Source organism: Puntigrus tetrazona, chromosome 10 (assembly GCF_018831695.1).
Source record: "Puntigrus tetrazona isolate hp1 chromosome 10, ASM1883169v1, whole genome shotgun sequence".
Lineage (NCBI taxonomy): Eukaryota > Metazoa > Chordata > Actinopteri > Cypriniformes > Cyprinidae > Puntigrus > Puntigrus tetrazona.
The window spans coordinates 3178251-3199794 of record NC_056708.1 but is presented as its reverse complement, the minus strand read 5'-3'; the positions used below and the strand labels follow the sequence as shown (position 1 = coordinate 3199794).

The window sequence follows — 21544 nt, the reverse complement described above, 5'->3', positions numbered from 1 at the left end:
GTACCGTGTATAAAGTTCTCTCTCAAAAGAGAGAATCGACTCTGAATCATGGAAAATCATTGAATCATCATTTTTAAAAAGCCTTTTCATGTTGACGTCAAAATGAAACATTAGCACATTGCCTGCCCACTTGTTTTTAAGTGTTCGAAAGTCACAAACACTATTTAAAATGAAATCATTGGAGGTTTGGAAAAATGAATCATTTAACAAATTTTTGGGAGTTGTTGAACAAATAAGCTATTATAATAAAATGAAAGTGTTTTTTGACATGCATGTCAACCTGTTATTTGGGACTCCCAAAACCCAAATATGAACCTTTCATAAAACATAATAGGGGCACTTTAAAAGTTAAACTGAATGTGTGCCTAATAAAATATTGTGTTCACCACATAGTAGATAAGCTTTTTGTTACATCAAAGTTTATGATATTGATGTAGATGTAAATTCAGGCCATGTGCATATGTGGGTTGTTTCAGAAGCGGCTGTTAGTATTACCACAATTCTTTTTTTTTCACTCCTGTTCTCAGTTTAGCATCTTCAGGAAAGAGTTCTCAGGTGATCTGAAAGCTGTTAACAATTTGACAATGCGCATCAAGAGACACACTGTGAATAAACGATTCTAGCAGGAAGGGAGTTATATAAACTACTGTGTATCAGCGTAAGTGAACGGTGTAGACCTGCTAAGATGTAAAGCAATGACCAAGTGTTAGACCTACAGCAGCGTCAGTTTACTTGAGGTAATGGTGTCATGAATCATTGTCTAGGCTGACAGGGCCCCAAATGAAAAGATGTTTAGTAATGCATAGCTGCAGCTCTTCAGCACTAGCTAAAAAGTGATGAGGACTTTATTTTTTTTTCAAGAACAGCAGATGGAAAAAGACGGTACTGCTACATAATGAGGGCTAGGGGTGGGTGATATACTGGTAGACATAATTAACTGGTAGAAATTTGTCAACTGGTAGAGATATCGGACTATGGTTTCTATCGTGAATGCACACTCGTGTAACATTGTGTGCTATGTTGTTATGAAAAAATTATTCATTCCTTTTTTTAAATAAGTGATTGCGAGGCAGTAGCAAACTCAATTTACTATATTTGTTATTTTTTAGAGACCTTGAATGGTTAAATGCACACTTTTATTTGTCAAAATGCCTGTTTTTATATATTTATTTATATACAGTATATATTAATTCACTCAAAAATTACAATTTTATTATGAAAGGAAAACAAAATCCAAACCCACATGGTCCTGTGTGAAAAAGCGCTTGCCCCCTAAAACTAATGACTGGTTGGGCCACCCTTAGCAACAACAACTGCAATCAAGCATTTACGATAACTTGCAATGAGTCTGTTACAGAGCTGTGGAGGAATTTTGGCCCATTCATCTTTGCAGAATTGTTTTAATTCAGACACAATTGAGGATTTTCGAGCATGAACCGCCATTTAAAGGTCATGCAACATCTCATGTCAGTTCAGGTCAGGACTTTGACTTGGCCACTTTAAGTCTTTTGTTTTTCTTCAGCCATTCAGAGGTAGACTTCCTGGTGAATTATGGATAATTTTCCTGCTGCAGAAGTTCGCTTCTCTTGTGGTCACGAACAGATGGCTGGACATTGTCCTTCAGGATTTTTTGGTAGACAGCAGAATTCATGGTTCCATTTATCACAGCAAGTCTTCCAGGTCCTAGAGCAGCAAAACAGTCCCAGGCCATCACACTACTACCACCATATTTAACGGCTGGTATGATGTTCTTTTTCTGAAAAGTTGTGTTACTTTTATGCACACACTTTTCAAAAAGTTAAACTTTCATCTTGTCAGTCCACAGAGTACTTTCTTAAAAAGTCTTGGGATCATCAAGATGTTTTCTGGCAAAACTGAGACAAGCCTTTATGTTCTTTTTCCTTTTTTCTCTGCCACGCAGGCCATTTATGCCCAGTTTCTTTCTTATGGAGGAGTCATGAACACTGACCTTAACTGAGGCAAGCGAGGCCTGCAGTTCTTTGGATGTTGTTGGGTCTTTTGTGACCTCTTGGATGAGACGTCGCTGTGCTCTTGGATTCATTTTGGTCGGCCGGCCACTCCTGAGAAGGTTCACCACTGTTCCATGTTTTTGCCATTTGTGGATAATGGCTCTCACTGTGCTTCACTGGAGACCCAAAGCTTTAGAAATGGTTTTATAACTTTTTCCAGACTGATAGATCTCATTTACTTTCTTCCTCTTTTGTCCCTGAAATTCATTGTCAGGCAGGCCCAATTAAAGTGATTTCTTGATTGCGAACAGGTATGGCATCCCAGTAATTAGGCCTGGGTGTGCCTTTAAATATGAATTGTTGCATTGATGCATCATGATGCAGATGAAGTCATTCGCATACGCTCTTGTCATGCAAGTATTAAAATGCACCCTCTATTTCAACATTTTCAAACACATGGCACATGTGTGCTCTAGAGACAAACGCGACGGGCTTCATTGCACAGAATAAGCGCTTTGAGACGTGTGCACATTGCTTGTGTGATTCCGCTTGCTCTTATTTTAGTCTTTTACCTATATGCATTTATTTCTGCCATTTGTAATGCAGTTAAGTATAAGCTGCACAAAGCTCGCTTAGGCTAGTGACAGACTTTTCACGTGTGCTTTGTGCTTGTTTGTCCTGAAGCTCACGGCTGCAGTTAAATGGACTTGAATCTACTTTTATGATGCGAAAAAGGGATGCACCGAATGTTAGGCAATAAACGTTTTGAAGCTATATTTAGGGCTACTTTGAATTCTTAACAATAATTAATTATATAATCATATAACATGCAACAGATTTATTTTTATATAACTGAATAAAACTGCTCAAATTTTTTGGTTTGATATATTCATTCATTTTTTTACATGGCTTATCTGATCAAATACTTCTTGGGCTATTATTTATGCTCCATGAACAGACTTAAAACTGCTCTTTTGTTGAGGGCTGTCAGATGCACCAATTAAGACAAGATGTGGCAGACTAGAAAGCTGCCTATAACTTTTTTTTTCCATGTTGCTTACAATAATGAGTACGTCAAGTTTTGCAATACACTGAATTATGATGCAATTCATGGCATAAATTCACCTTGTGAATGTGCAAGATGTATGTTCGTTTTAGAAAGCGTAGCGATAATTTACAGTCAAATGCCGGTACATTCACTGAAGAAAAAGTTTGGATCGTTTGCGCACCACAAAGCCAGAGTATTTACACTTTTTTTGAGGAGTCATATGTCTTACTGGGTTGTTTCTGCTTCTAAAGCTGGGGTAGGATAACATATTTTTACATAAAAACATTACACACTTATGCTTAATTGCTGCCCTAGGGGACGGGAAATTTCCATAATGAACCTCATCTGTAAAAATGTTTCTTTTTGTCTCTGTGTACATTTTGTGCATATGTGCGGATGATAAAAGAAAAGAGAAAAGCAGAAAAAAGTATTTTCGTATGACCTTGCGTTGCTCTTCTGAGAGGGCTGAACAGTTGGAAGTCTTTTCTCTGTCGTTCTGCTCTTTATTCTGTTTTCTGTACACTGTTTCCTTCGGACAAAATTCCTTTCAAGGACCAGAAGTCCTCAGACTCTTTCTGGCTGCTCTTCAGATCCTCCGGGGAATTTGTTGTGAACTCCTGTTTGTTGTGATTGTGATATACTGCATAGTTAGAAATCGTTTTTAAAAGTTATTTAACTGAACTCAGTTGTAGCATTTTGTTTGCCATGAAAGCTAGAATTAGCATTCATTTTAAACTAGCCTGCATGTCCACTAACTCTCAGAGTAGACCGCTAGGTTTAGGTACTTGAGCCGTTTGATAAGAGACGAGGCTTTACGAGCTAATCAAAGCTGATTGTGGTTACATACAGCTTCCTAAATCTGCAAGGAGGTTTTACTAATACTACTAATACTCTCTGACTGCTAGTCAATGCTACTTACAGTTGGTAGAAGTTGACTATCAAAATGTTACTGCTAGCCTTTCCAGCAACATAAAGGACACAACATATGTGCCATTCAAGTTGGACTATTTATTTAGTCTCTATTATCATTAAAGCTGCATTCATTTGAAATATTATTAACATTTAAAATAATTGTTTTCTATGGTCATGCATTTTAAAATGTAATTTATTCATGCGATGCCAAGCTGAATAATTAGCATCATCACTCCTGTCTTTAGAAATCACTGTAATATGCTGATATGCTGCTCAAGAAACATTTCAGGTTCTTATCGACAGAATTAATGCTGTTACTTTCCAAAAAATTCAATGCTGAAAAATCTGTGAGCATATGAATGTTACAGTATAGTGTTTGAATTTTATAGCTGAAAAATGTGACACAAATGTAATTACTTCTTGTATCACTGCATCCATTCTTCTGTTTTTATAGAATTGTATAGAATTGTAGTACATTTGTAATTGCTCTTAAATATTCTATTAATTTGCTTTTTCCCTTTAGATCGCCAACTGTGGAACTTTGACTGAATCGATGCAAAATGGCTTCAGATAATACACACCGTAGTTACTCCATCATACCATGCTTCATATTTGTGGAGGTAAGTATATTTTACAGCCCAAACACGATTATATAGCTGCATTTATTCACTTGCTATTATATTCCGTTCACAAGTTATCATGCTGTCCCTTACTCTCGATCTGGCTTTAAAGACGTCCTTTCTTTCTGAAACTGGCGCGTATTTAATTAAAATTTCTGTCAAATCCTGTTTAATCACTGGGAACTGTGTGTAGGCACTTCAAAGCGCTCATCTCCCTCAGCAAGTTGAGTTGTGCATATCTCTCAGACAGGACTGTTGGGTTTGTGAAATGAACTGCTGTGCCATTTGCCTGAACCGAGAACACTGGATGCCAGATATCCAGAGCTGTGAGTTGCTGATACTGCGGAGGAGTATTCAGGAAATCCGGCTTTCTGCTTCAGCAGAAATATGTGCTAGCATGGGATCATAAACCATGTGGTGGAATTTTAGCGTAGTGGCCAAAGATCTAGTTTCTAGCGCTGCCAGTGTTGTGTAATGAACTATCACCATTGGCTCTTTGATGCGATGCTTGACCCTCAGGTTACCGAAGGAGTGCTGAGCAATTAGCTCTCTAATACCTGGAGAGAGAGATCTGCCGGTTTCTCGTCTGGCTCAGGAAATACTGAACACTTGTCAAAAAAGATGCCTCTTTCTCCACTTGGAATGAAAGTCAACAGTGCCATGTAATGGTACACGGATTCGATTTTGGTTTGGGTCTTACAGCGTTGTTTTAACCACTACACAAGTGTAACTTAACTGAAAGCTTTTATTTCAATATATTGTTACTTTTAGTATGCCCTTTTTTTTATGAAATTCAAAGTATACAGTAAATGCCGTCTTGTGGCGAGACAGATCGCCTCAGTTTCAAAACAGCAGCTTGGAGAGCAATCATCCCTTTCTATTTACCGCTAGTTTTAAAGCAAAATAAACATGAATGAACATCTCATTTCTCTTGTAATCACTCAATCAGTGGTCACGGAAAGACGTCAGTAAAACTGTGAAAATTCAATGAAGATTTTATTTTCCTCAGGCAAGTCATCAGCGTACACAGCTGGTATCATTAAGTTAGTTGTTAAAGTGCCTCTATTATGGATTTTTTTTTAAATGACCTTTCTTGCAGTGTGCAATATAGCTGTGTGTAAATGTAAACCGTCTGCGAAGTTGTAAATAAGTTAAATGACTGTCTCTCAAAAGGTAGAGTTCACTCTGAAACGCTAAAGTTCGTATAGCAATTTTTTTCGATTTTGATGACATCCCCTACTGTTAGCAAGGTGTTTTGAATTGAGAATTAAAACTCTGTTTAAGGTCTGCATTCATGTCAGTTAGCGCCTGTTCTTCATGTCTATAACGCAAACATGCCTGATGCTCACCTTTAACTTAATAAATAGTAAGTCAAATTTGTGAAAGTGACCAGGCGTAGATATTCCGCTGTTGTTTTCTTCATGTATGCATGCTAGGGATGGCTCGATATGTGAACGTGCCATTCACTGGGGAAATTTCAGACGGAATTGATCATCCTTAGTGATCATCTGAGGTGATAGTGACGATCACCTCCATTTGGAATTTCCCCCTGAACGGTACAGTTCGATATGCGTAACGAGCCATCGCTAATGCACACTTGTAACTAGAGCCTGGTGCAATAAACAGTATCATATCAAGATTCAGATTAAATTTTATGTTAATAAAGATGATGATATGGATTAATCTAACAGTCTGTCACACAGCAGAAATGGGTGACAACAGCCAGTCAGTGCATTTGATTCCAGCGACAAACAATCTGCGACATGAGAACACAACACAACACAACGCAATACAACAGAATCATAAGTTTAAATTTAAATGAATAAGTCCTAAACTTTTTTACTATTATTAAAAGGACATACCGAGTGACCAATACCATCTTTGTCACTTGTTGGTTTGATTTAATTTATTTTCAAGACCTGAGGTAAATGAACTATTGTTGCCTTTATTATTTAAAGGACAAGCAAAATGATATTCAAATGCACATGAGACACTTTTATCATTGAATGAAGCACATAATCAGTACCTGAGATTACCATTGTCACAGTTTGGCTGTTGCTGTGATGTTGCAGAAATAGAGATTGTTTCTAAAATAGACATTTTGCATGTTGCCATCAAAGCCGATTAGGACAAAAACAGATTCTTGTACATTCTGTCGCAAGGTCTAACTAACATCTTTGCAAATAAATATGCAAAAATATGATACAGATGCTGATTTTGTGATGATGCTGTGATGATACTTTTGCCTGTATCGCCCAGCCTTGTGCATGTTTTTGATTTTTAGTTGCCTGCTGAGTGTGCACTTGAATGACATTTAACTTCCTCCTTTAGTTCCGGTGCTTCTTTCTTTTTGTGACTGCTTACAATAGAGGGATTACACGTTGGCAGCAAAGTGCCAGACCATTTGCCAAAGAGTGTAAAAGAGAAGTAAAATGTGTATCTTTGCTAGTAGCTTCTCAATCCGACTTCAGTTGGGACTTTTCATGCAAACAGAGATAAAACACTATTAAAAAACATGCTTGTCACAGAGGTTCCTTTTACAGGGCGAATCCTCTATTCCTCAGTGCTTTCCTCTAAATGGATGTGTGTGTAAGTGTGTGTGTTTGCCACTGAATCTGCTTGGAGCTTTCAAGACACATCAGAGACGGAAACTAGGCCACACAGAAATGATCATGCAGCCTAATGCTCGCTTAGTGAGGACGATGAGAAATACAGTCATGTGCGCAGTTTCTTTAGAGAGATTATTCCTGTGAAAAGGCACCCGATCTGAGAAGCGTGTCCAATATGGTGACATATGCCAGCTACCTTTCTCTCCCAGCTTCTGGCTGTGCAGGAACTGGAAGCTGGCCATCCTCTGATCTTGTTGTTCCTGTTTATGTGGTCAGTCATTGGGCTTGTTTTTTACTGACAAATATCGAGAAATAACGAGGCAAAAAAAACGATGGGTTATTGGCTCGTGCATCTTGTTATTAATTTTAAAGTACAGATATTTTGGTATTGTATTTTTGGTTTTAAATGAGTGGATTTGAGGCAATTTACTCATCTCCCTTTACCAGTAATGACGGCCGTATACCTGGAATACACCACAACCATCTGTTGACCTATTTTCACCGTTAGCTCTGACGAAAGTAATATACACTCACTGCAGACTATAATTATACCGTATGCATGATTAGATCAGAGGCAGTTTTCTGAATTTATCCAAAAATTGGGGTTTATAATGCGTTACAACCCTTTGAATGCTATGTTTAAGCAGAGTTTGTTGAAACTAAGTACATAAGTTGAGTATTTTGACTGATCTGGTATGATACCGGTGAGTCTTATTTAGACAGCATTGAGGCAAGGTAAAGATAAACGGCTAAATGTACAAACAAAAGTTTAATTCAAATTTTCAGTGAATTGTTTAGACACTCATCTGTTCATTCGTAAAAGATTGTTCGTAGTGGTACATGTGGTGTTAAAATATTGCAGTATTACTATGCCTGCTTGTAGTTTGTATAAATTAAAATGATTTAATAATCTTTCATGTAGTATCATTTTAAAAATAAATAGACATATTTAGCAAAGTTATTTTTAGTCACTGATTGAAACCAAAAATTTTGAGTAAACCAGAAACACGTGATCCCACAATATCAGAGAAATTGACCTTCAACATGGCTAAATGCGCATTTTTTGGCTGGAAAATGTTCTCAACTCACCTACCAATGGCTGGTGTGGAAAAAAAAAGTTAACTCTGGACCCTGCCTGAGAGACAGAACACATTAAACCTGCTTCTTGAGATCTGCTCCCAGCAAACCACCTATTCCCCAATAACATCAGACACAATTAATTATTCATCTGAAAAGTCCAGCCACAAAATGCTGTGCTCTTGCTCTTCAGCCTTCCAGTGAGACTCCGAGCTGTGCTTTTGTGTCTCTATGTCTGTAACCGTAGAGATCTAGACTTTGACATGTGAGGCTGATGTGTGTTATTTTGTTATATTTAGGACACATTTTCATTAATAATTTATTGAAAGCGGTTTCATCAAGCGACATCCTCTTTCTGACACGTATTAGTTGTAATCTAGGACTGGTGTTCCATGTACAAACTGACTTTCAGATCGCTTTTGAATGCAAGAAACTGAACGTTGTTTTGAAAGGCTAACATTTCAGGCCTCGAGGTAGAAAATACACCACGGCATTTCAACACCTCACAGGTGAAGTGAATAACATTGATATGTTATTCAAGAATAGCAGTTCTACAACTTCCAAAAAATGAGCAAGCGAAAAGATCTTGAGCCCTGTTTGTCCCTGGTGCATTTTTTAATAGGGTCTGAAAAGTTTGTCCCATGGCCTTTATTTTTGTAGGTATCAGAGAACATACGAAAGTAGGATAATGCACCTGCCACCATAATTACGATAACTAGGTACTAACCTGAACCTACCCTATGTCCCCATGTAGTTACTAGGTATTACCAAAACTACACTGTAAGTAATGGAATGGTTTGAGGAACATTACAAAGAGCCTTGGCTTACAAAGTGCCCAGATCTCTGTTCGATTGAGTATCTATATGATGAGTTGGAAGAACGGATCCAATCCACGAAGGTCCACCTCACATCTTCAAGGTTCTGCTGCTAATGTCACATTCAGAGGTCTTGTGGAATCCAGGGCAGGTGTTTTTAATGTCGCAGCTGATCAGCGAAGACTACCCAGGCAACTGTGGAAGTCAGTAGAAAATTGCTGTCTGGCTTTAATGTTTTCTCCCAGTGAACATACTTGTACCTGCCAACACCAACAAGCAAGCCAGCCTCAGCCAGGGACTGATTTAGTCCTTGGATGGCTCACCTGAAGACATTTATTCTGCTTTACACACACTGTTGTATACCTGTTTCGACGTGAACCGAATGCATCGTGCTGTCAGTTGATACTCGATTGCGTATGAGATTTCAGATGCGTTGCATCATAACCAGTCAGAAAATGCAAGAATGATAACTGAGTTTCTTTTCTTTAAAACCTGCGGAAAAAAATCAGTGTAGTGCAGATCACAGATGCTCCACAAATAACCTGAGACAGTTTGACAGTACGTTCATTGAAGAACGTAGTGAAACTGCTCAAATTCAGGCGTATAGACATGATTGACACATGCTCTAGAAACTCATGGCAGGACTGAGACCCAACAAATGTGAATACTGAACACAGCAAATGCTTTAAGTGATGTCTGTCTAATTATTTGTGTGAGAGTTTAGTATAGGCCCACTGGTGAATACTTTCGAGAAGATCTAATTAACCTATTAAAATAAATGAGCGGAATCAAACATGACTTGAGTAAACAGCTCTCTCTTTTCACAAGCCCAGAAACACTCACTTTAAATTAAAATAAGTTTGGGGGGTAATGTAATCAGATTACAACTTTAAGTACCTTGCGGAGGAAGACTTAGTTTTTTCCGTAACACCTCTTACTCTGTTTCCCATGTACTGACAGCTCTACATCTTGCAAGAAATCTGAAGTGCATAGGTTTTGTGTGTGAAAATGTAGTTCTAGACTAAATGTGAACATTGACTCATCTCGCTCTACAAAAAACGCTTAGTGTTCCTCAAAATAACAACGAAACCGTGAACTTAGACTATGACATAAAAATTCAGTTGTTATTTACTCACCTCCATGTCACCCCCAAACTTGTGTGCTGTTATTTTTGTGGAACGCAATGGGAGAGCTGTGGGAGAATCTTCACACATTTCATTTGACGTGAACAAAAATTAATTGGGCAAAATGTTATCTTATATAAGTCAGTAAGTCTGATATCTTATTCACATTTACATTCAAACGTGATTTAGAAATATTAGTAACTAAATGACATTACATATTCAGTAACTGATTGCAAATTGCTAATATGCATAATCCAAATGAATACTGCAGCAGCTCGGATATTTTCTGGAAATAACTTCTGCAATATTTTCTGGAATTTTCAATTTTTTTTCACACAAAACCATTGCATGTCTTCGTAATTCTTAAAATCTATATGTGTAATTTATTCTTGTATCATTCTAATATGGAGATTTAATTCTAAAATATATTAATATCAACATTAAAAAAGTTGTTCTTAATATTTTGTGCAGACTCTGATGCATTTTAAAGAGATTTTTGATGAATAGAAAGATGAAAAGAACTATATAACTCATTATAGCTTCTAAATATAAATCTTTTGTAACGTAATGTATAAATAAACAATGACGATCATTTAAAGCGTGTGAACCTTTTCATCTTTTTCATATCTGAAGTCTGGTCACATTAGTTAATCAGTAGGCCATGTCTGTTTTTTGAATGCCAAATTGTTTGCAAGCTCCTTTTGATGTTTATTTTATCAGAACTAAATTATGCAAATGTTTTTTTTTCATTTGCTTAAATTTGCAATCAGCAAAAGCTATTTCAATCAACTACACAATTAACCTAAATATAATTCGAATTTTATGACGTCAATGTAAAACGTTGATGTAAGCTTGCTTGAATTTCTACGTTGCTTGAAGAAAATCAAAAAAACATGTTTTCGACATTTTTTTTTCGATGTAGAAGATTATCAACTGTTATGATATCTGGATTAACTCAGAATGAGCCTCATTTCATCACGCGGTGTCAGAGCGCGCTGTAAACTATTTTTACAACACACTTTCTGAAAATAGAGTGAACCATCTACTGGTGTAATTCGTTTGATTCAGCAGCGAGCAGAATGATGAATCATGGTTGTGTGAAGTCGTTTATCATGTGTGCTTTAGGGCCGTGTCCCAGTGAACCGCTGGGGTTGTAAGTTGGCCGAGCGCTCGTGTTTATGATGCATACGGCCTGTTATGATTGATTTTTCTTGTCTGGAACAGCTGTAGCATTGCCCTTCCATTTAGTTTTAGATCTGATCCACTCTGGCTGGACGTGTGGCTGACGGGATGCCCTTGCTCATATTCCATGAGGGATTATGGGGAAACTGGATTTTTACATTTTTCAGAAGGAAACGTTAGCGGTTAGTCTTCATTCACTCACCTTTAATGTCATACCAAACCTGCATTTCTATAGAACATAATAATATGTCCTATAATAAAAGTGCCTGTGGTCCAGTGTTGTTTAAAAGAAGATAAAAGATGACCGAATTTTCATTTTTGAGTGAACTAAGATCTGGTTCCTCATTCAGTGTACGTTCACTCATTCTGTGTTTTTTGTTTTTTTAATAAAATGTAAACTAAAATACTTTCAAATCACATTAGCCGATATTTTTATTATTTATTTTATTTTATTTTAGATATTATTTTATTCATAACAGAACATAACAAATGTTTAAACCGAGGAATTTTATACTTTTTTCCACTAAATGAGCTCAAATTTTGAAGACGTTTGCACGGGGACAACAAAGAACTTAAAAAGCAAGATATTTTGAAAAGATTCAGCTGGGAGAGCATCTAGCAACTAATTAAGTTGACATCAGGTCTGAGACATGGTCTTTTTTAACTATAAAGGGATGCCTTAGAGAACAGAGTCAGATGGGCCGAGGCTTTCTGATCTCCAATCTCTTAAAAACAGCATTCCTCAATGTCAGATCGCAAAGGCTTTACAAATTTTATCATCTACAGTAACATCATCAAAAGATTCAGAGAAACTGTAGACATCTCTGTGCGTTAGGGACAAGAACGAAGACCCTTTTTGGATGTCTCTGGTCTTAAGGCCTTCGGATGATCACTTATCAGATTGATTCTGTCATTGACGTTACCAGATGAGCCCAGGAATACTTCCAGAAACCACTGTCGGTAAACGCAATATATCGTGCCATCTGCAGATGCCGACTAAAGCCGTATCGTGTAAAAAGGAAGCTATATGTGAACATGGTCCAGAAGCCCAAGGCTCATTTAAAAATGACTGTTTCAAAGTGGAAAAGTGTTCTATGGTGAGACGAATTTGTCATTCTTGGCTAAAGACGAGGGAGATCTTCCAGCATGTTATCAGTGTATTAGTTCAAAAGCCAGCATATCTGATGGTATGGGGGTGCATAAGTGCACGGGCAGCTTGAATGTTTTGGAAGTCACTATGAATGCTGAAAGATATATGAAGGTTTTAGAGCAACGTATGCTCCCCTCCAGATCATGTCTATTTCAGGGAAGGCCTTGTGTGTTTCAGCGGGACAATTCAGAACCACATGCTGCAGCTATTACGACAGCATTGCTTCGTAGTGGAAGAGTACTGCCTGCAGTCCAGATCTTTTCCAGAACATTTGGCGCATCATTAAATGAAAAATGTGTCAAAGCGACCACAAACTCTTCAGCGCTGAAACCTGTATCAGAGAAGAATGGAACCAAATTACAAGATCAGAACTCCAGAAGCTCATAACCTCGATGCCCAGACATCTTCGAACTGAAAAGAAGAGATGCTACGCCATGATAAATTTGCCCCCTTCCAACTATTTTGAGCCCTGTAGCAGGCTTCAAATTTGAAACAAGCTCATTTTCCAGGTATTCTGTGCATTTTGGCCAAAATGTCATGATGCCAGTATTGCTAAATAATATTAATAACAATAAAAAAGATAAAAAAAATATACTAAATGGAACATAAGATATTTCTAATGTAATGTAGTGCTGCAAAATATATAAAAAAACAAAAAACAAGTTTAAGATAAAAATAATTTGAATAATAGGATATATTAGTAACATTTATTGTATAATCATTTTATTTTACATTACAGCTGTTAAATAACAATAATATTTGTATCATCTTCATTTAAATGTCTTACTTTTGAAAACTTTAGTTTTAACAGAAAAGAAACCACAGGAAGCCCGTAGATATTGCGAGTGCGTGCTGTGTTCATCCGCTCTCCTAAGCACAATATGCATATTTTTGCATGCGTGGAATGCTGTATGCAGGGTTGATGTACATCAGAACGCACTGCACTGTACCGCGCGGCATCCCATAATGCAACGTGCTCAATGTGTGGCGAATGTACTGGAAGTAACTAGCGGCTCTAGATTAAAAATGTTAAATAATAGCTTTTATTCCAAAGATGATAACTAGAAGTCTCTCGCAAGCAGCAAGGTGTGCGAGTGAGGTGGCATGGTACTATTTTAATTGTGCCTACTGTATGACTTCCTAGAATAGTGTGTAGTAGAGCGACTTCTGATCTGTGTGTAGTAAGATTGTCTTTCATTCGGAGTATTTTTCCCTCTCTCACAGTCTCACACACACACACACACACACACAGTCGGTCTTTGCTTTATTGTTGGTGCATGTAGTCTCACGCTGCCCCCTGTAGGACAGCAGAGGTGTGTTTGCTATTTTGTCTGGTGTTGTATCATGCTGATTATTGCGCTTGCGTTTTGGGAAATGGTATCGATCTCATGGACCCGAGCTGTAATTAGTCTATTCAGCGTAAAATCACTTTCACAACAGCACAGATCTGCCCTCAGTCATGACACTTTTATACGTTGATGATGTTCTGAACCGTTTCATAGCACGAGAAACTAAAGCCACGGTCGACATAGATACATGACTGAAAGGCAGTGCCAGGCCGTGCGTTTTCCACCTAATCCAACTTCTCAGTATCGTCATAATGTTGCCTCGACTAAAGAAACCATAAATATTACACAGAAATGCAGTATAAGAGAGCATTGCGTAACAGACAGGCGTCTAGTGTAATGTTGGCGAGAACGATTGCTGTTAATGAAGCTAGAAACACAGTTAATACAATTCAAAAAGGTTCTGCAGCTCTGTAGCTTCAACCTGACAAACTGCATATAGTCGGCTCGATGTGCTTACATACAAACATATTCGGATGGATTTGTAACAAACTAGAGGATTACATATGTTTAAAACTTAATCTACACTTTAACTCTTACTGCTTTCCCTCTTCACGAGTCTCCGGCGGACCTTGCACGCGGAAGGAAAATGCTAGTGCGGCTATACCGGGCAAACGAGCAAGTACCATTAAAATGATTCATACAAGGCGGTGAAAAAAAATGTTACGCGTTTCAAAGTACCTGTCATTTTCAACACAGAGCCTCCCGCAGATCTGCCTCTGCCCGCGGTGCCGCGGCCGTTAATACAGCTCTTCTAAGAAACTGAGATATTCATGCAGAAAATTAAATGCAGCTTTTTATCTCGCAAATAAAATTTAAATACAACAAAATCAAAAATTTGATTTTTTGCTGCAAAAAAAAGTATTTTAAGCTGCAGAAGCCTGCGCTGTTGATACCGAAGGCCTTAGGCGGATTTCTGTGACCCTGGCAACACGATTGCTGAAATATCATTGGATAAAAGCTCTAATATAAACATGGAAGCGGCACATCCAAGAGAAAAGTTGACGATGAAGATAAATAAAGTAAAACTAAGTTAGGGATTCTGAAGGTGTTTAGGCTAGCATTTAAATGCATGATGTGAGTATTTTAATAGAAATTACATTAAAGCAATAAAACATTACATTAGATTTTAAAGTATATTAAAAGGGCTGCTATAATTGGTACTCTTTTTAAAATAATACCTCTTTTTCGCAAGGGCATTGCCTAGTCTTTTTAATTACTAAATATGTTAATATTGCCTATATCATGATAACATCATGTTCATAATATACACACATCTCTGCAATTTAATAAGTAATCAAAATAAGTCAAATGTATAAAAATAAAGCATGGAGGATGTTTTTCAGCTCAGTCCATCAGATTGAAGGATATGAATGGTTTGTAGGGCAGCTTCTCCTTCAGTCATATTAAAGTCTGTGTAATAAGCTCTAGAGAGATCCTGACGGGGTTCGTAGCGCAGTGGACGTTTGTTTTTCATCTTGGCGGGTTTCGCTCAGAGCTCTTTGTTGTAAAGCACCGTAAACTGTATACTGTGCTCAGTCCCGAGGGGGTTCGAGAAAAAACACTTTCGTGTCGATGCTTTATTACCCACAGGTATGCTTTAGTTTGGCGTTCTGTGCATTCTGAGGACTACAGTCTGACGTGTTCGAACGAACGCACTTTTGGTGGTTATCTAATAGAAAACATTCATATGTAAACAGTACAACTGTGCATCACGCAAGATGAGTTTGTTAAAAAACAGACTTGGACTTTTAAAATCGGATGTGGTTTAGCCACGTTTGAAGCCATTGTATAATCAGTCGAATACTTATACACTGAAGCAAATTCGAAATGCAACACTTTTGTTTTTGCCGCCATTTTTCATGAGCTAAACTCAACTGCGTTTGCACAGCAAGTCTTTTGACCATATCTGATTTTTTTGGCCCACCTGTTTATATCAACTTTAGAAACGACTGATATCCGATGTCCGTGTTTACATTATTCCCAAGTGATTGCTTTATGCACATGGTAGACACTCGGTTTCTGATTGGCCGTGCTATTAAAATGATTTAAATCATTCACGTCGAGTGCTCGTTATTATTTCCCAGCATGGACAACGGCTGTCGTGGATGTTTTGCGGCACGAAGTCTGACTGAACGGATAAAGGCCGGAAAACGGCGGTAAATGTAATTAGTTATTTTACCTGCAACTCGTGTAAAGAAAAGTAATGCTGTAAGATAGAAAGCTGTTTTATAGGTTGCAAATTAGCGACTAGTTTATATGAATTTGTACAGCACAATGTATACATTTTCATACGATCTCCAACTAAAGACCGGAAAACACTACACAACTTTTAAAATGTAAATAGACTGTTTTTCTAAACCATCACAGAGGAAAAAATTGCCAGCGGGAAGCCTACGTTTACTTGAATGTTACAATTAAATCTAATCTAAATGACAAATGACACATTTTATCGTTGGAGAGGTCTAACTGGTTGGAATAGGTATGTAGGAACAGTAATCGACTAAATTATTACAAAACATATGCATCATAACAGGAGTTTTGAAGTTTGACGCAAAAATAGTTTTTTGTTTCATGTTCATCATACAAATTCATCATAAATGTATAAGCCTTTTACAAGTTAAACTTTATAAATACATATCATTGGAAAGGTGTATTTTCTGAAAGAAATTGATAGATCTCAGACAGAAAAATGCATAAAAAAGTTTAAATGGATTTAAATGTTTGTGGTATAACTTCTAAAAATAAAATTGCATGGAAACCTGATTTTTTTTTTTTTTTTTAAGTGAACTTTATATTTGGAACACACTTATTTAGACATACGTTACTATAATTCTATAGCAATTTTGCATTAAAAAATATTTATTTGTCTATATTTTATATAAAATAAAAATAATACAGTACATTTTTGTAGGAAAAAATTTAACTTTATAACTTTTTTATACTTTTTTTTTTTTAAAATAATCTGCAGATTGTGTTCTTTAAAAATAGACTAACCTTATATCTGTTTTCATGGATTATAACAATTTAAGATTGAATAGTTCACTTTCAAGTCTTTGTACAAAAGTTGACAGTTAAAACATCAAGCGCAAGACAAAAGCTTAAAAAATAGAAAAACACATTTAAATTGTTTCTCCACAATAATGAAAATACCGTGCCATTTGCTATCTAATACCATCACCTCAGTTCTAGTGAAGTTAATATCCTACTTACCCTGAATAAACCTTACGTTACACCTATAGTTCGAAGCAGCTTTTCTCAATTCAGCTCCTGAAAGAAAAGTGCTGTGTCAGTGGAGCGCAACTTTAATGGGGTTAGACGTGCCTTCCCTTCGGCTCCATACGATGCCCTTTATATTACGGTTCAAGTCAAGCATGAGGAATCATGGTACGCGGACTCATGAAATACTAATGAGACGCTGACTCAGTACATCGCTGCGGGGTTCGGATTGTGTTGTTTCAGAGCGCAAGATGCGCATAAAGTCCATATCCAACCCGCTTTGATATTCTCTTCTGTCCTGATACGACTTCTGATGCGGAATGCGATTCGATTTAGAGGTCGGCGCTAACAGCTAGCGGTTAAAGCCAAACTCTGTGGATAACGATTTCATCTTATTTCTTCGTAAAAACGAAAAAGGTGTGTTTATGCACTTTTTGGGATGGCATTTGAGTAACGTTGAAATACTTTTACACCGTTTTGAAGCGAATCTTAGACATCTTAGTACAGCTTTTCGAAACGGGGAGCTGATTTTTACGTGGATGTTATGTAGCATTTATTTTGTCGGTTCAGCTCTCTTTTTCAAAGCACGCCAAAATGTGCTCATGAGCGCACTTGGTTATGTTCCTCATAGCATCGTACGTGTTTAAATCAAGCCTTTGTCAGGGGGAAAGCACTTACACAACAGTTGCTTTTTCCCATTTTGAATCATGATGCAGCTCGGTTTATTTGGTTCATTGGGTTCCCTTGTTTTCCGAGAACCGTCAGGACAGTCGATCTTGGATTGATGTTGTGCAGAACGGAGCACAGCGTGTTCATGTATCTCTAAATTGACTGAAGAAACAGCGAAGGTGTGAAATCACCCCTATATGACCGTGTAAGTCTGCTGACTTTAGTGTACACTGGCAGACAAGAGTGGAATTATTAATGGATTTTTTTTCTGCACGCTTTTCTTTTCAGGGTTGATATATTGAAGTTCAAACGAACAGCATTTACTTCGTTTTTCTTCTTATATCATTATATATATGTGTGTGTATATAGTGATCAAACTGCAAATTTTATTTTATTTTTTCTTGAAATGAAGGAATTTTAATCAGTATTGATTTTGCTGAATGATTTAGGTCTGTCATGGATAAATAAATGTCAATAAAACCGTTTTTGATCAATTGAATCATTCCGAATCAATTCAAAATTCGTTGAAAACGGCTGATTCGTTGCCTGCGTCCATCCTAAATTCTATTTGACCGTTAGACGTTTTGAATGCTATTTAGGAAAGATAGGGTTGGCGTTGTACATATTGGGTCCATCATGTGGCAAATGAATCGCTGAATCGCTCGATTTGTTCAAAAACAGATTCATTCAAGGAACAGAACACAGTGTTGTTCTGCGCTATTGTATAAAATGTGCTCAGAAAAGTACATGAATATAATGCGCAGTGAATATAAAACATACATGGATATTTTTATTTCATTACTGGAATTGTAATGCCGTTCTAACTGCATTCATCATGCGGTGAAAGCTTTTGGGCTCTCAAGAAGTGGTTTATTCAAAGAACGATTTCATCTTTAGATACAACCATTAGATACAATGATACGAATGACCTAATTAAACAGTATTTTACAGTGCTTATGAAAAGTCTATTACAATTACCCATTAAAGTTACAGCAGTTACTGGTCTGTGTAGCTGTATAATGCACACGCATTAATGTTCTATTGCATTATATATGTTTTATGTAATACACAAAATTTAGCTTTATTCAGCTACAAATACACAATTAATTTTTTATTGTACTCAAATAAAAAAACGACACCACGAACACTGTCGCTGCATATAGTCACATGACATTTAAAGTATCATTTATATATCTAATTTATGCAAAAATGTAAAACGTCTTTGGATGGAATCCTGAATATTGATACGATGATCTGATCGGATCACGGAGATTGCATGTAATGCAAGTAACCACCGCCAATGTATGACAAGCATACATCCAGACAACACTCCGAATGCCAGTTTAATGTTAGACTCGGTATGATCATAATTCTGTCGTTTTCATATTAGAGGACAGACGAGGAGGTGCTTCTTGAATAGAGAGACAGTGAGACAGGGACAAGCAGTCCCTTAATTTGCTCATTATGAAATGGTGGTTGTTTATGCAATTTCAGGTAGCCACAATAGTTAGTTTGAAATAATAAAAAAATGAACCATGGAAATTAAGTCTCACGTTATTAAAATTTTATTCAAACACATTTTCGGCTTAAAATTATTCTCTGAAATATTAGTGATATTCCTTTCGGCAGAATTAATATTTTAAATTAAATATTAAAAATAACAAATTTTTACTGGATTTTCTATCAACATAGTCTCTAACATAAAAAATAAATCTTGTAACTTTGTCAACATAGTCTCTAACATAAAAATAAATCTTGTAACTTTGATAAATATATATATATATATATATATATATATATATATATATATATATATATATATATATATATATATATATATATAAAATTAGATATAAACTTGTTGCTAGTGTAAGTTACATAACACCTCACTTTAAGCACACCATGCCTTGAGCTGTCCTCTCAGAGACACTGTCTTGCATTTTCATGAAAGGCCCTTTATGTAACTCTGCTGGAAATGAACGCTTGAGGAGCGTTTTAGAGGATAAAAATATAACTTATGAGTGGGCCTAATGCAAACAGAAAACAGATGCTTACATCAGGTTTGGTTAGATATAAAACAAATTTTGGAGGTTGTGTGTGTGTGTGTGTGTGTGTGTATGTGTGTGTGTGTGTGTGTGTGTGTGTGTGTGTGTTGGTGCATAAGTTCTCATCAACAGTTTTGGGTTTGTTGCTCAAGTAAATTCGTTTTTTACTTTCTACTAGTTACTCCTTAGTAATATTATGTTATTTGCCACTGTATGCCAACAGCAATTAGTTACACTACTAGTTACATAACTTTTCCTTCATGGCTTACGCAAGTTGTAACGGTATATCTTACACTAAATTCTTCTGAAATTGTACTAACAATATATTTCTGCTTCATAATTTGATCAAAATCCACAGACAGAAGTTATTACGTACACTGTTAATGATTGCTTGTTGCATTAACCACATTAATTGTAGCTATAATGTCACTTTTACCCATATGCGATTACATTTCATGATGAATTTCATCGAAATAAATTCATAAGAAAATGGTTTTGTAAAAAGATTCGTATCAGGACCAGAGGTATGCAAATAGCGCCACATCTTACACATTAGTGTTCAGATCACATCTGACAAATTCCTCGCAATGGCAATATTTCCATCCCTGAAATCTTATTAGTAAGTAGCTACCGCCCAGACTAACATTATTAGTAACTAGTTACCGGCCAACACTGCTCAACGGATGCTGAGTGTGTTTCTTCGTTCTCTTTCCAGTTGGTGATAATGGCCGGGACGGTGCTGCTGGCGTACTACTTTGAATGCACAGACACGTTTGGGATCCACATCCAGGGTTTCTTCTGTAACGACGCTGACCTGATGAAGCCGTACCCCGGGGTGGAGGAGAGCAGCTTCATCCCTCCGCTCATCCTCTACTGTGTGGTGGCAGCTGCTCCCACAGCCATCGTGAGTAGCACCGAGGACCCACCTCCACTCGTTTGGTGCTTTCGGTTTTTAGTGATTTTGAAAGGTTCAGTGTCCTTCTATACATTAGTAACAATCAAATCGCTGTGGGAAATTTACATGAGTAAGTTTTAATGCTAAATACTAAATCTTATTCTGTGATAGTTAAATGCTCGTTTTAAGATATGTGGTTGAAGAACATTTTATCGCTGAATTATATGAGAATTTTTAGGTGAACTATTCCTTTAAAGCAACTTAGCATCGACTTTCTTTTTAGTTTTAAGCGCGCTCAAGTGATGAGAAAAACTAGAGCTGCACAATTAGAAGAGAATAGGTTATTTTTCTAATTTAGAATTAAAAAGCTAATTTAAAACAGTGATTTAAAAACTGTTTTGTAGGTTTACTGTACTTTTTGACAGGGCTAAACTACTAATAACAATAATAATACCAACAACAGTCACAAAATAAAAATAATATTCATTAGTAATGTAAATTTTACTGCAATTTTTAAAATAAAAATTATATATATATATGTGTGTGTGTGTGTGTGTATATATATATGTATATATGTGTGTATATATATATATATATATATATATATATATATATATATATATATATATGTATGTATGTATGTATATATATATATATATATATATATATATATATATATATATATATGTATATGTATATATATATGTGTATATATGTATATGGTAATGATGATGATAATATTACTTATGTAATATAGTACTGCAAAAGAAAGATTAAGATGATGATAATAGTAATGATAATAACAATAATAATAATATACCAAATACAAATAAGACCTAAAAATGTGTAATGTATTATTTTGA

The 21544-nt window shown here is 36.4% G+C and overlaps 1 protein-coding gene across 1 annotated transcript in view; it reads left to right on the top strand.

Annotated features, from left to right (window-relative positions):
- Positions 1-21544, top strand: part of plppr1 (phospholipid phosphatase related 1) — a 49089-nt gene that overhangs the window by 17017 nt on the left and 10528 nt on the right. The window contains exons 2-3 of the mRNA XM_043249935.1: positions 4454-4550; positions 20502-20690. Of these exons, the coding sequence (XP_043105870.1) occupies positions 4491-4550; positions 20502-20690 (249 nt within the window). The 5' untranslated portion in view covers positions 4454-4490. The remainder of the gene's footprint in view (positions 1-4453; positions 4551-20501; positions 20691-21544) is intronic.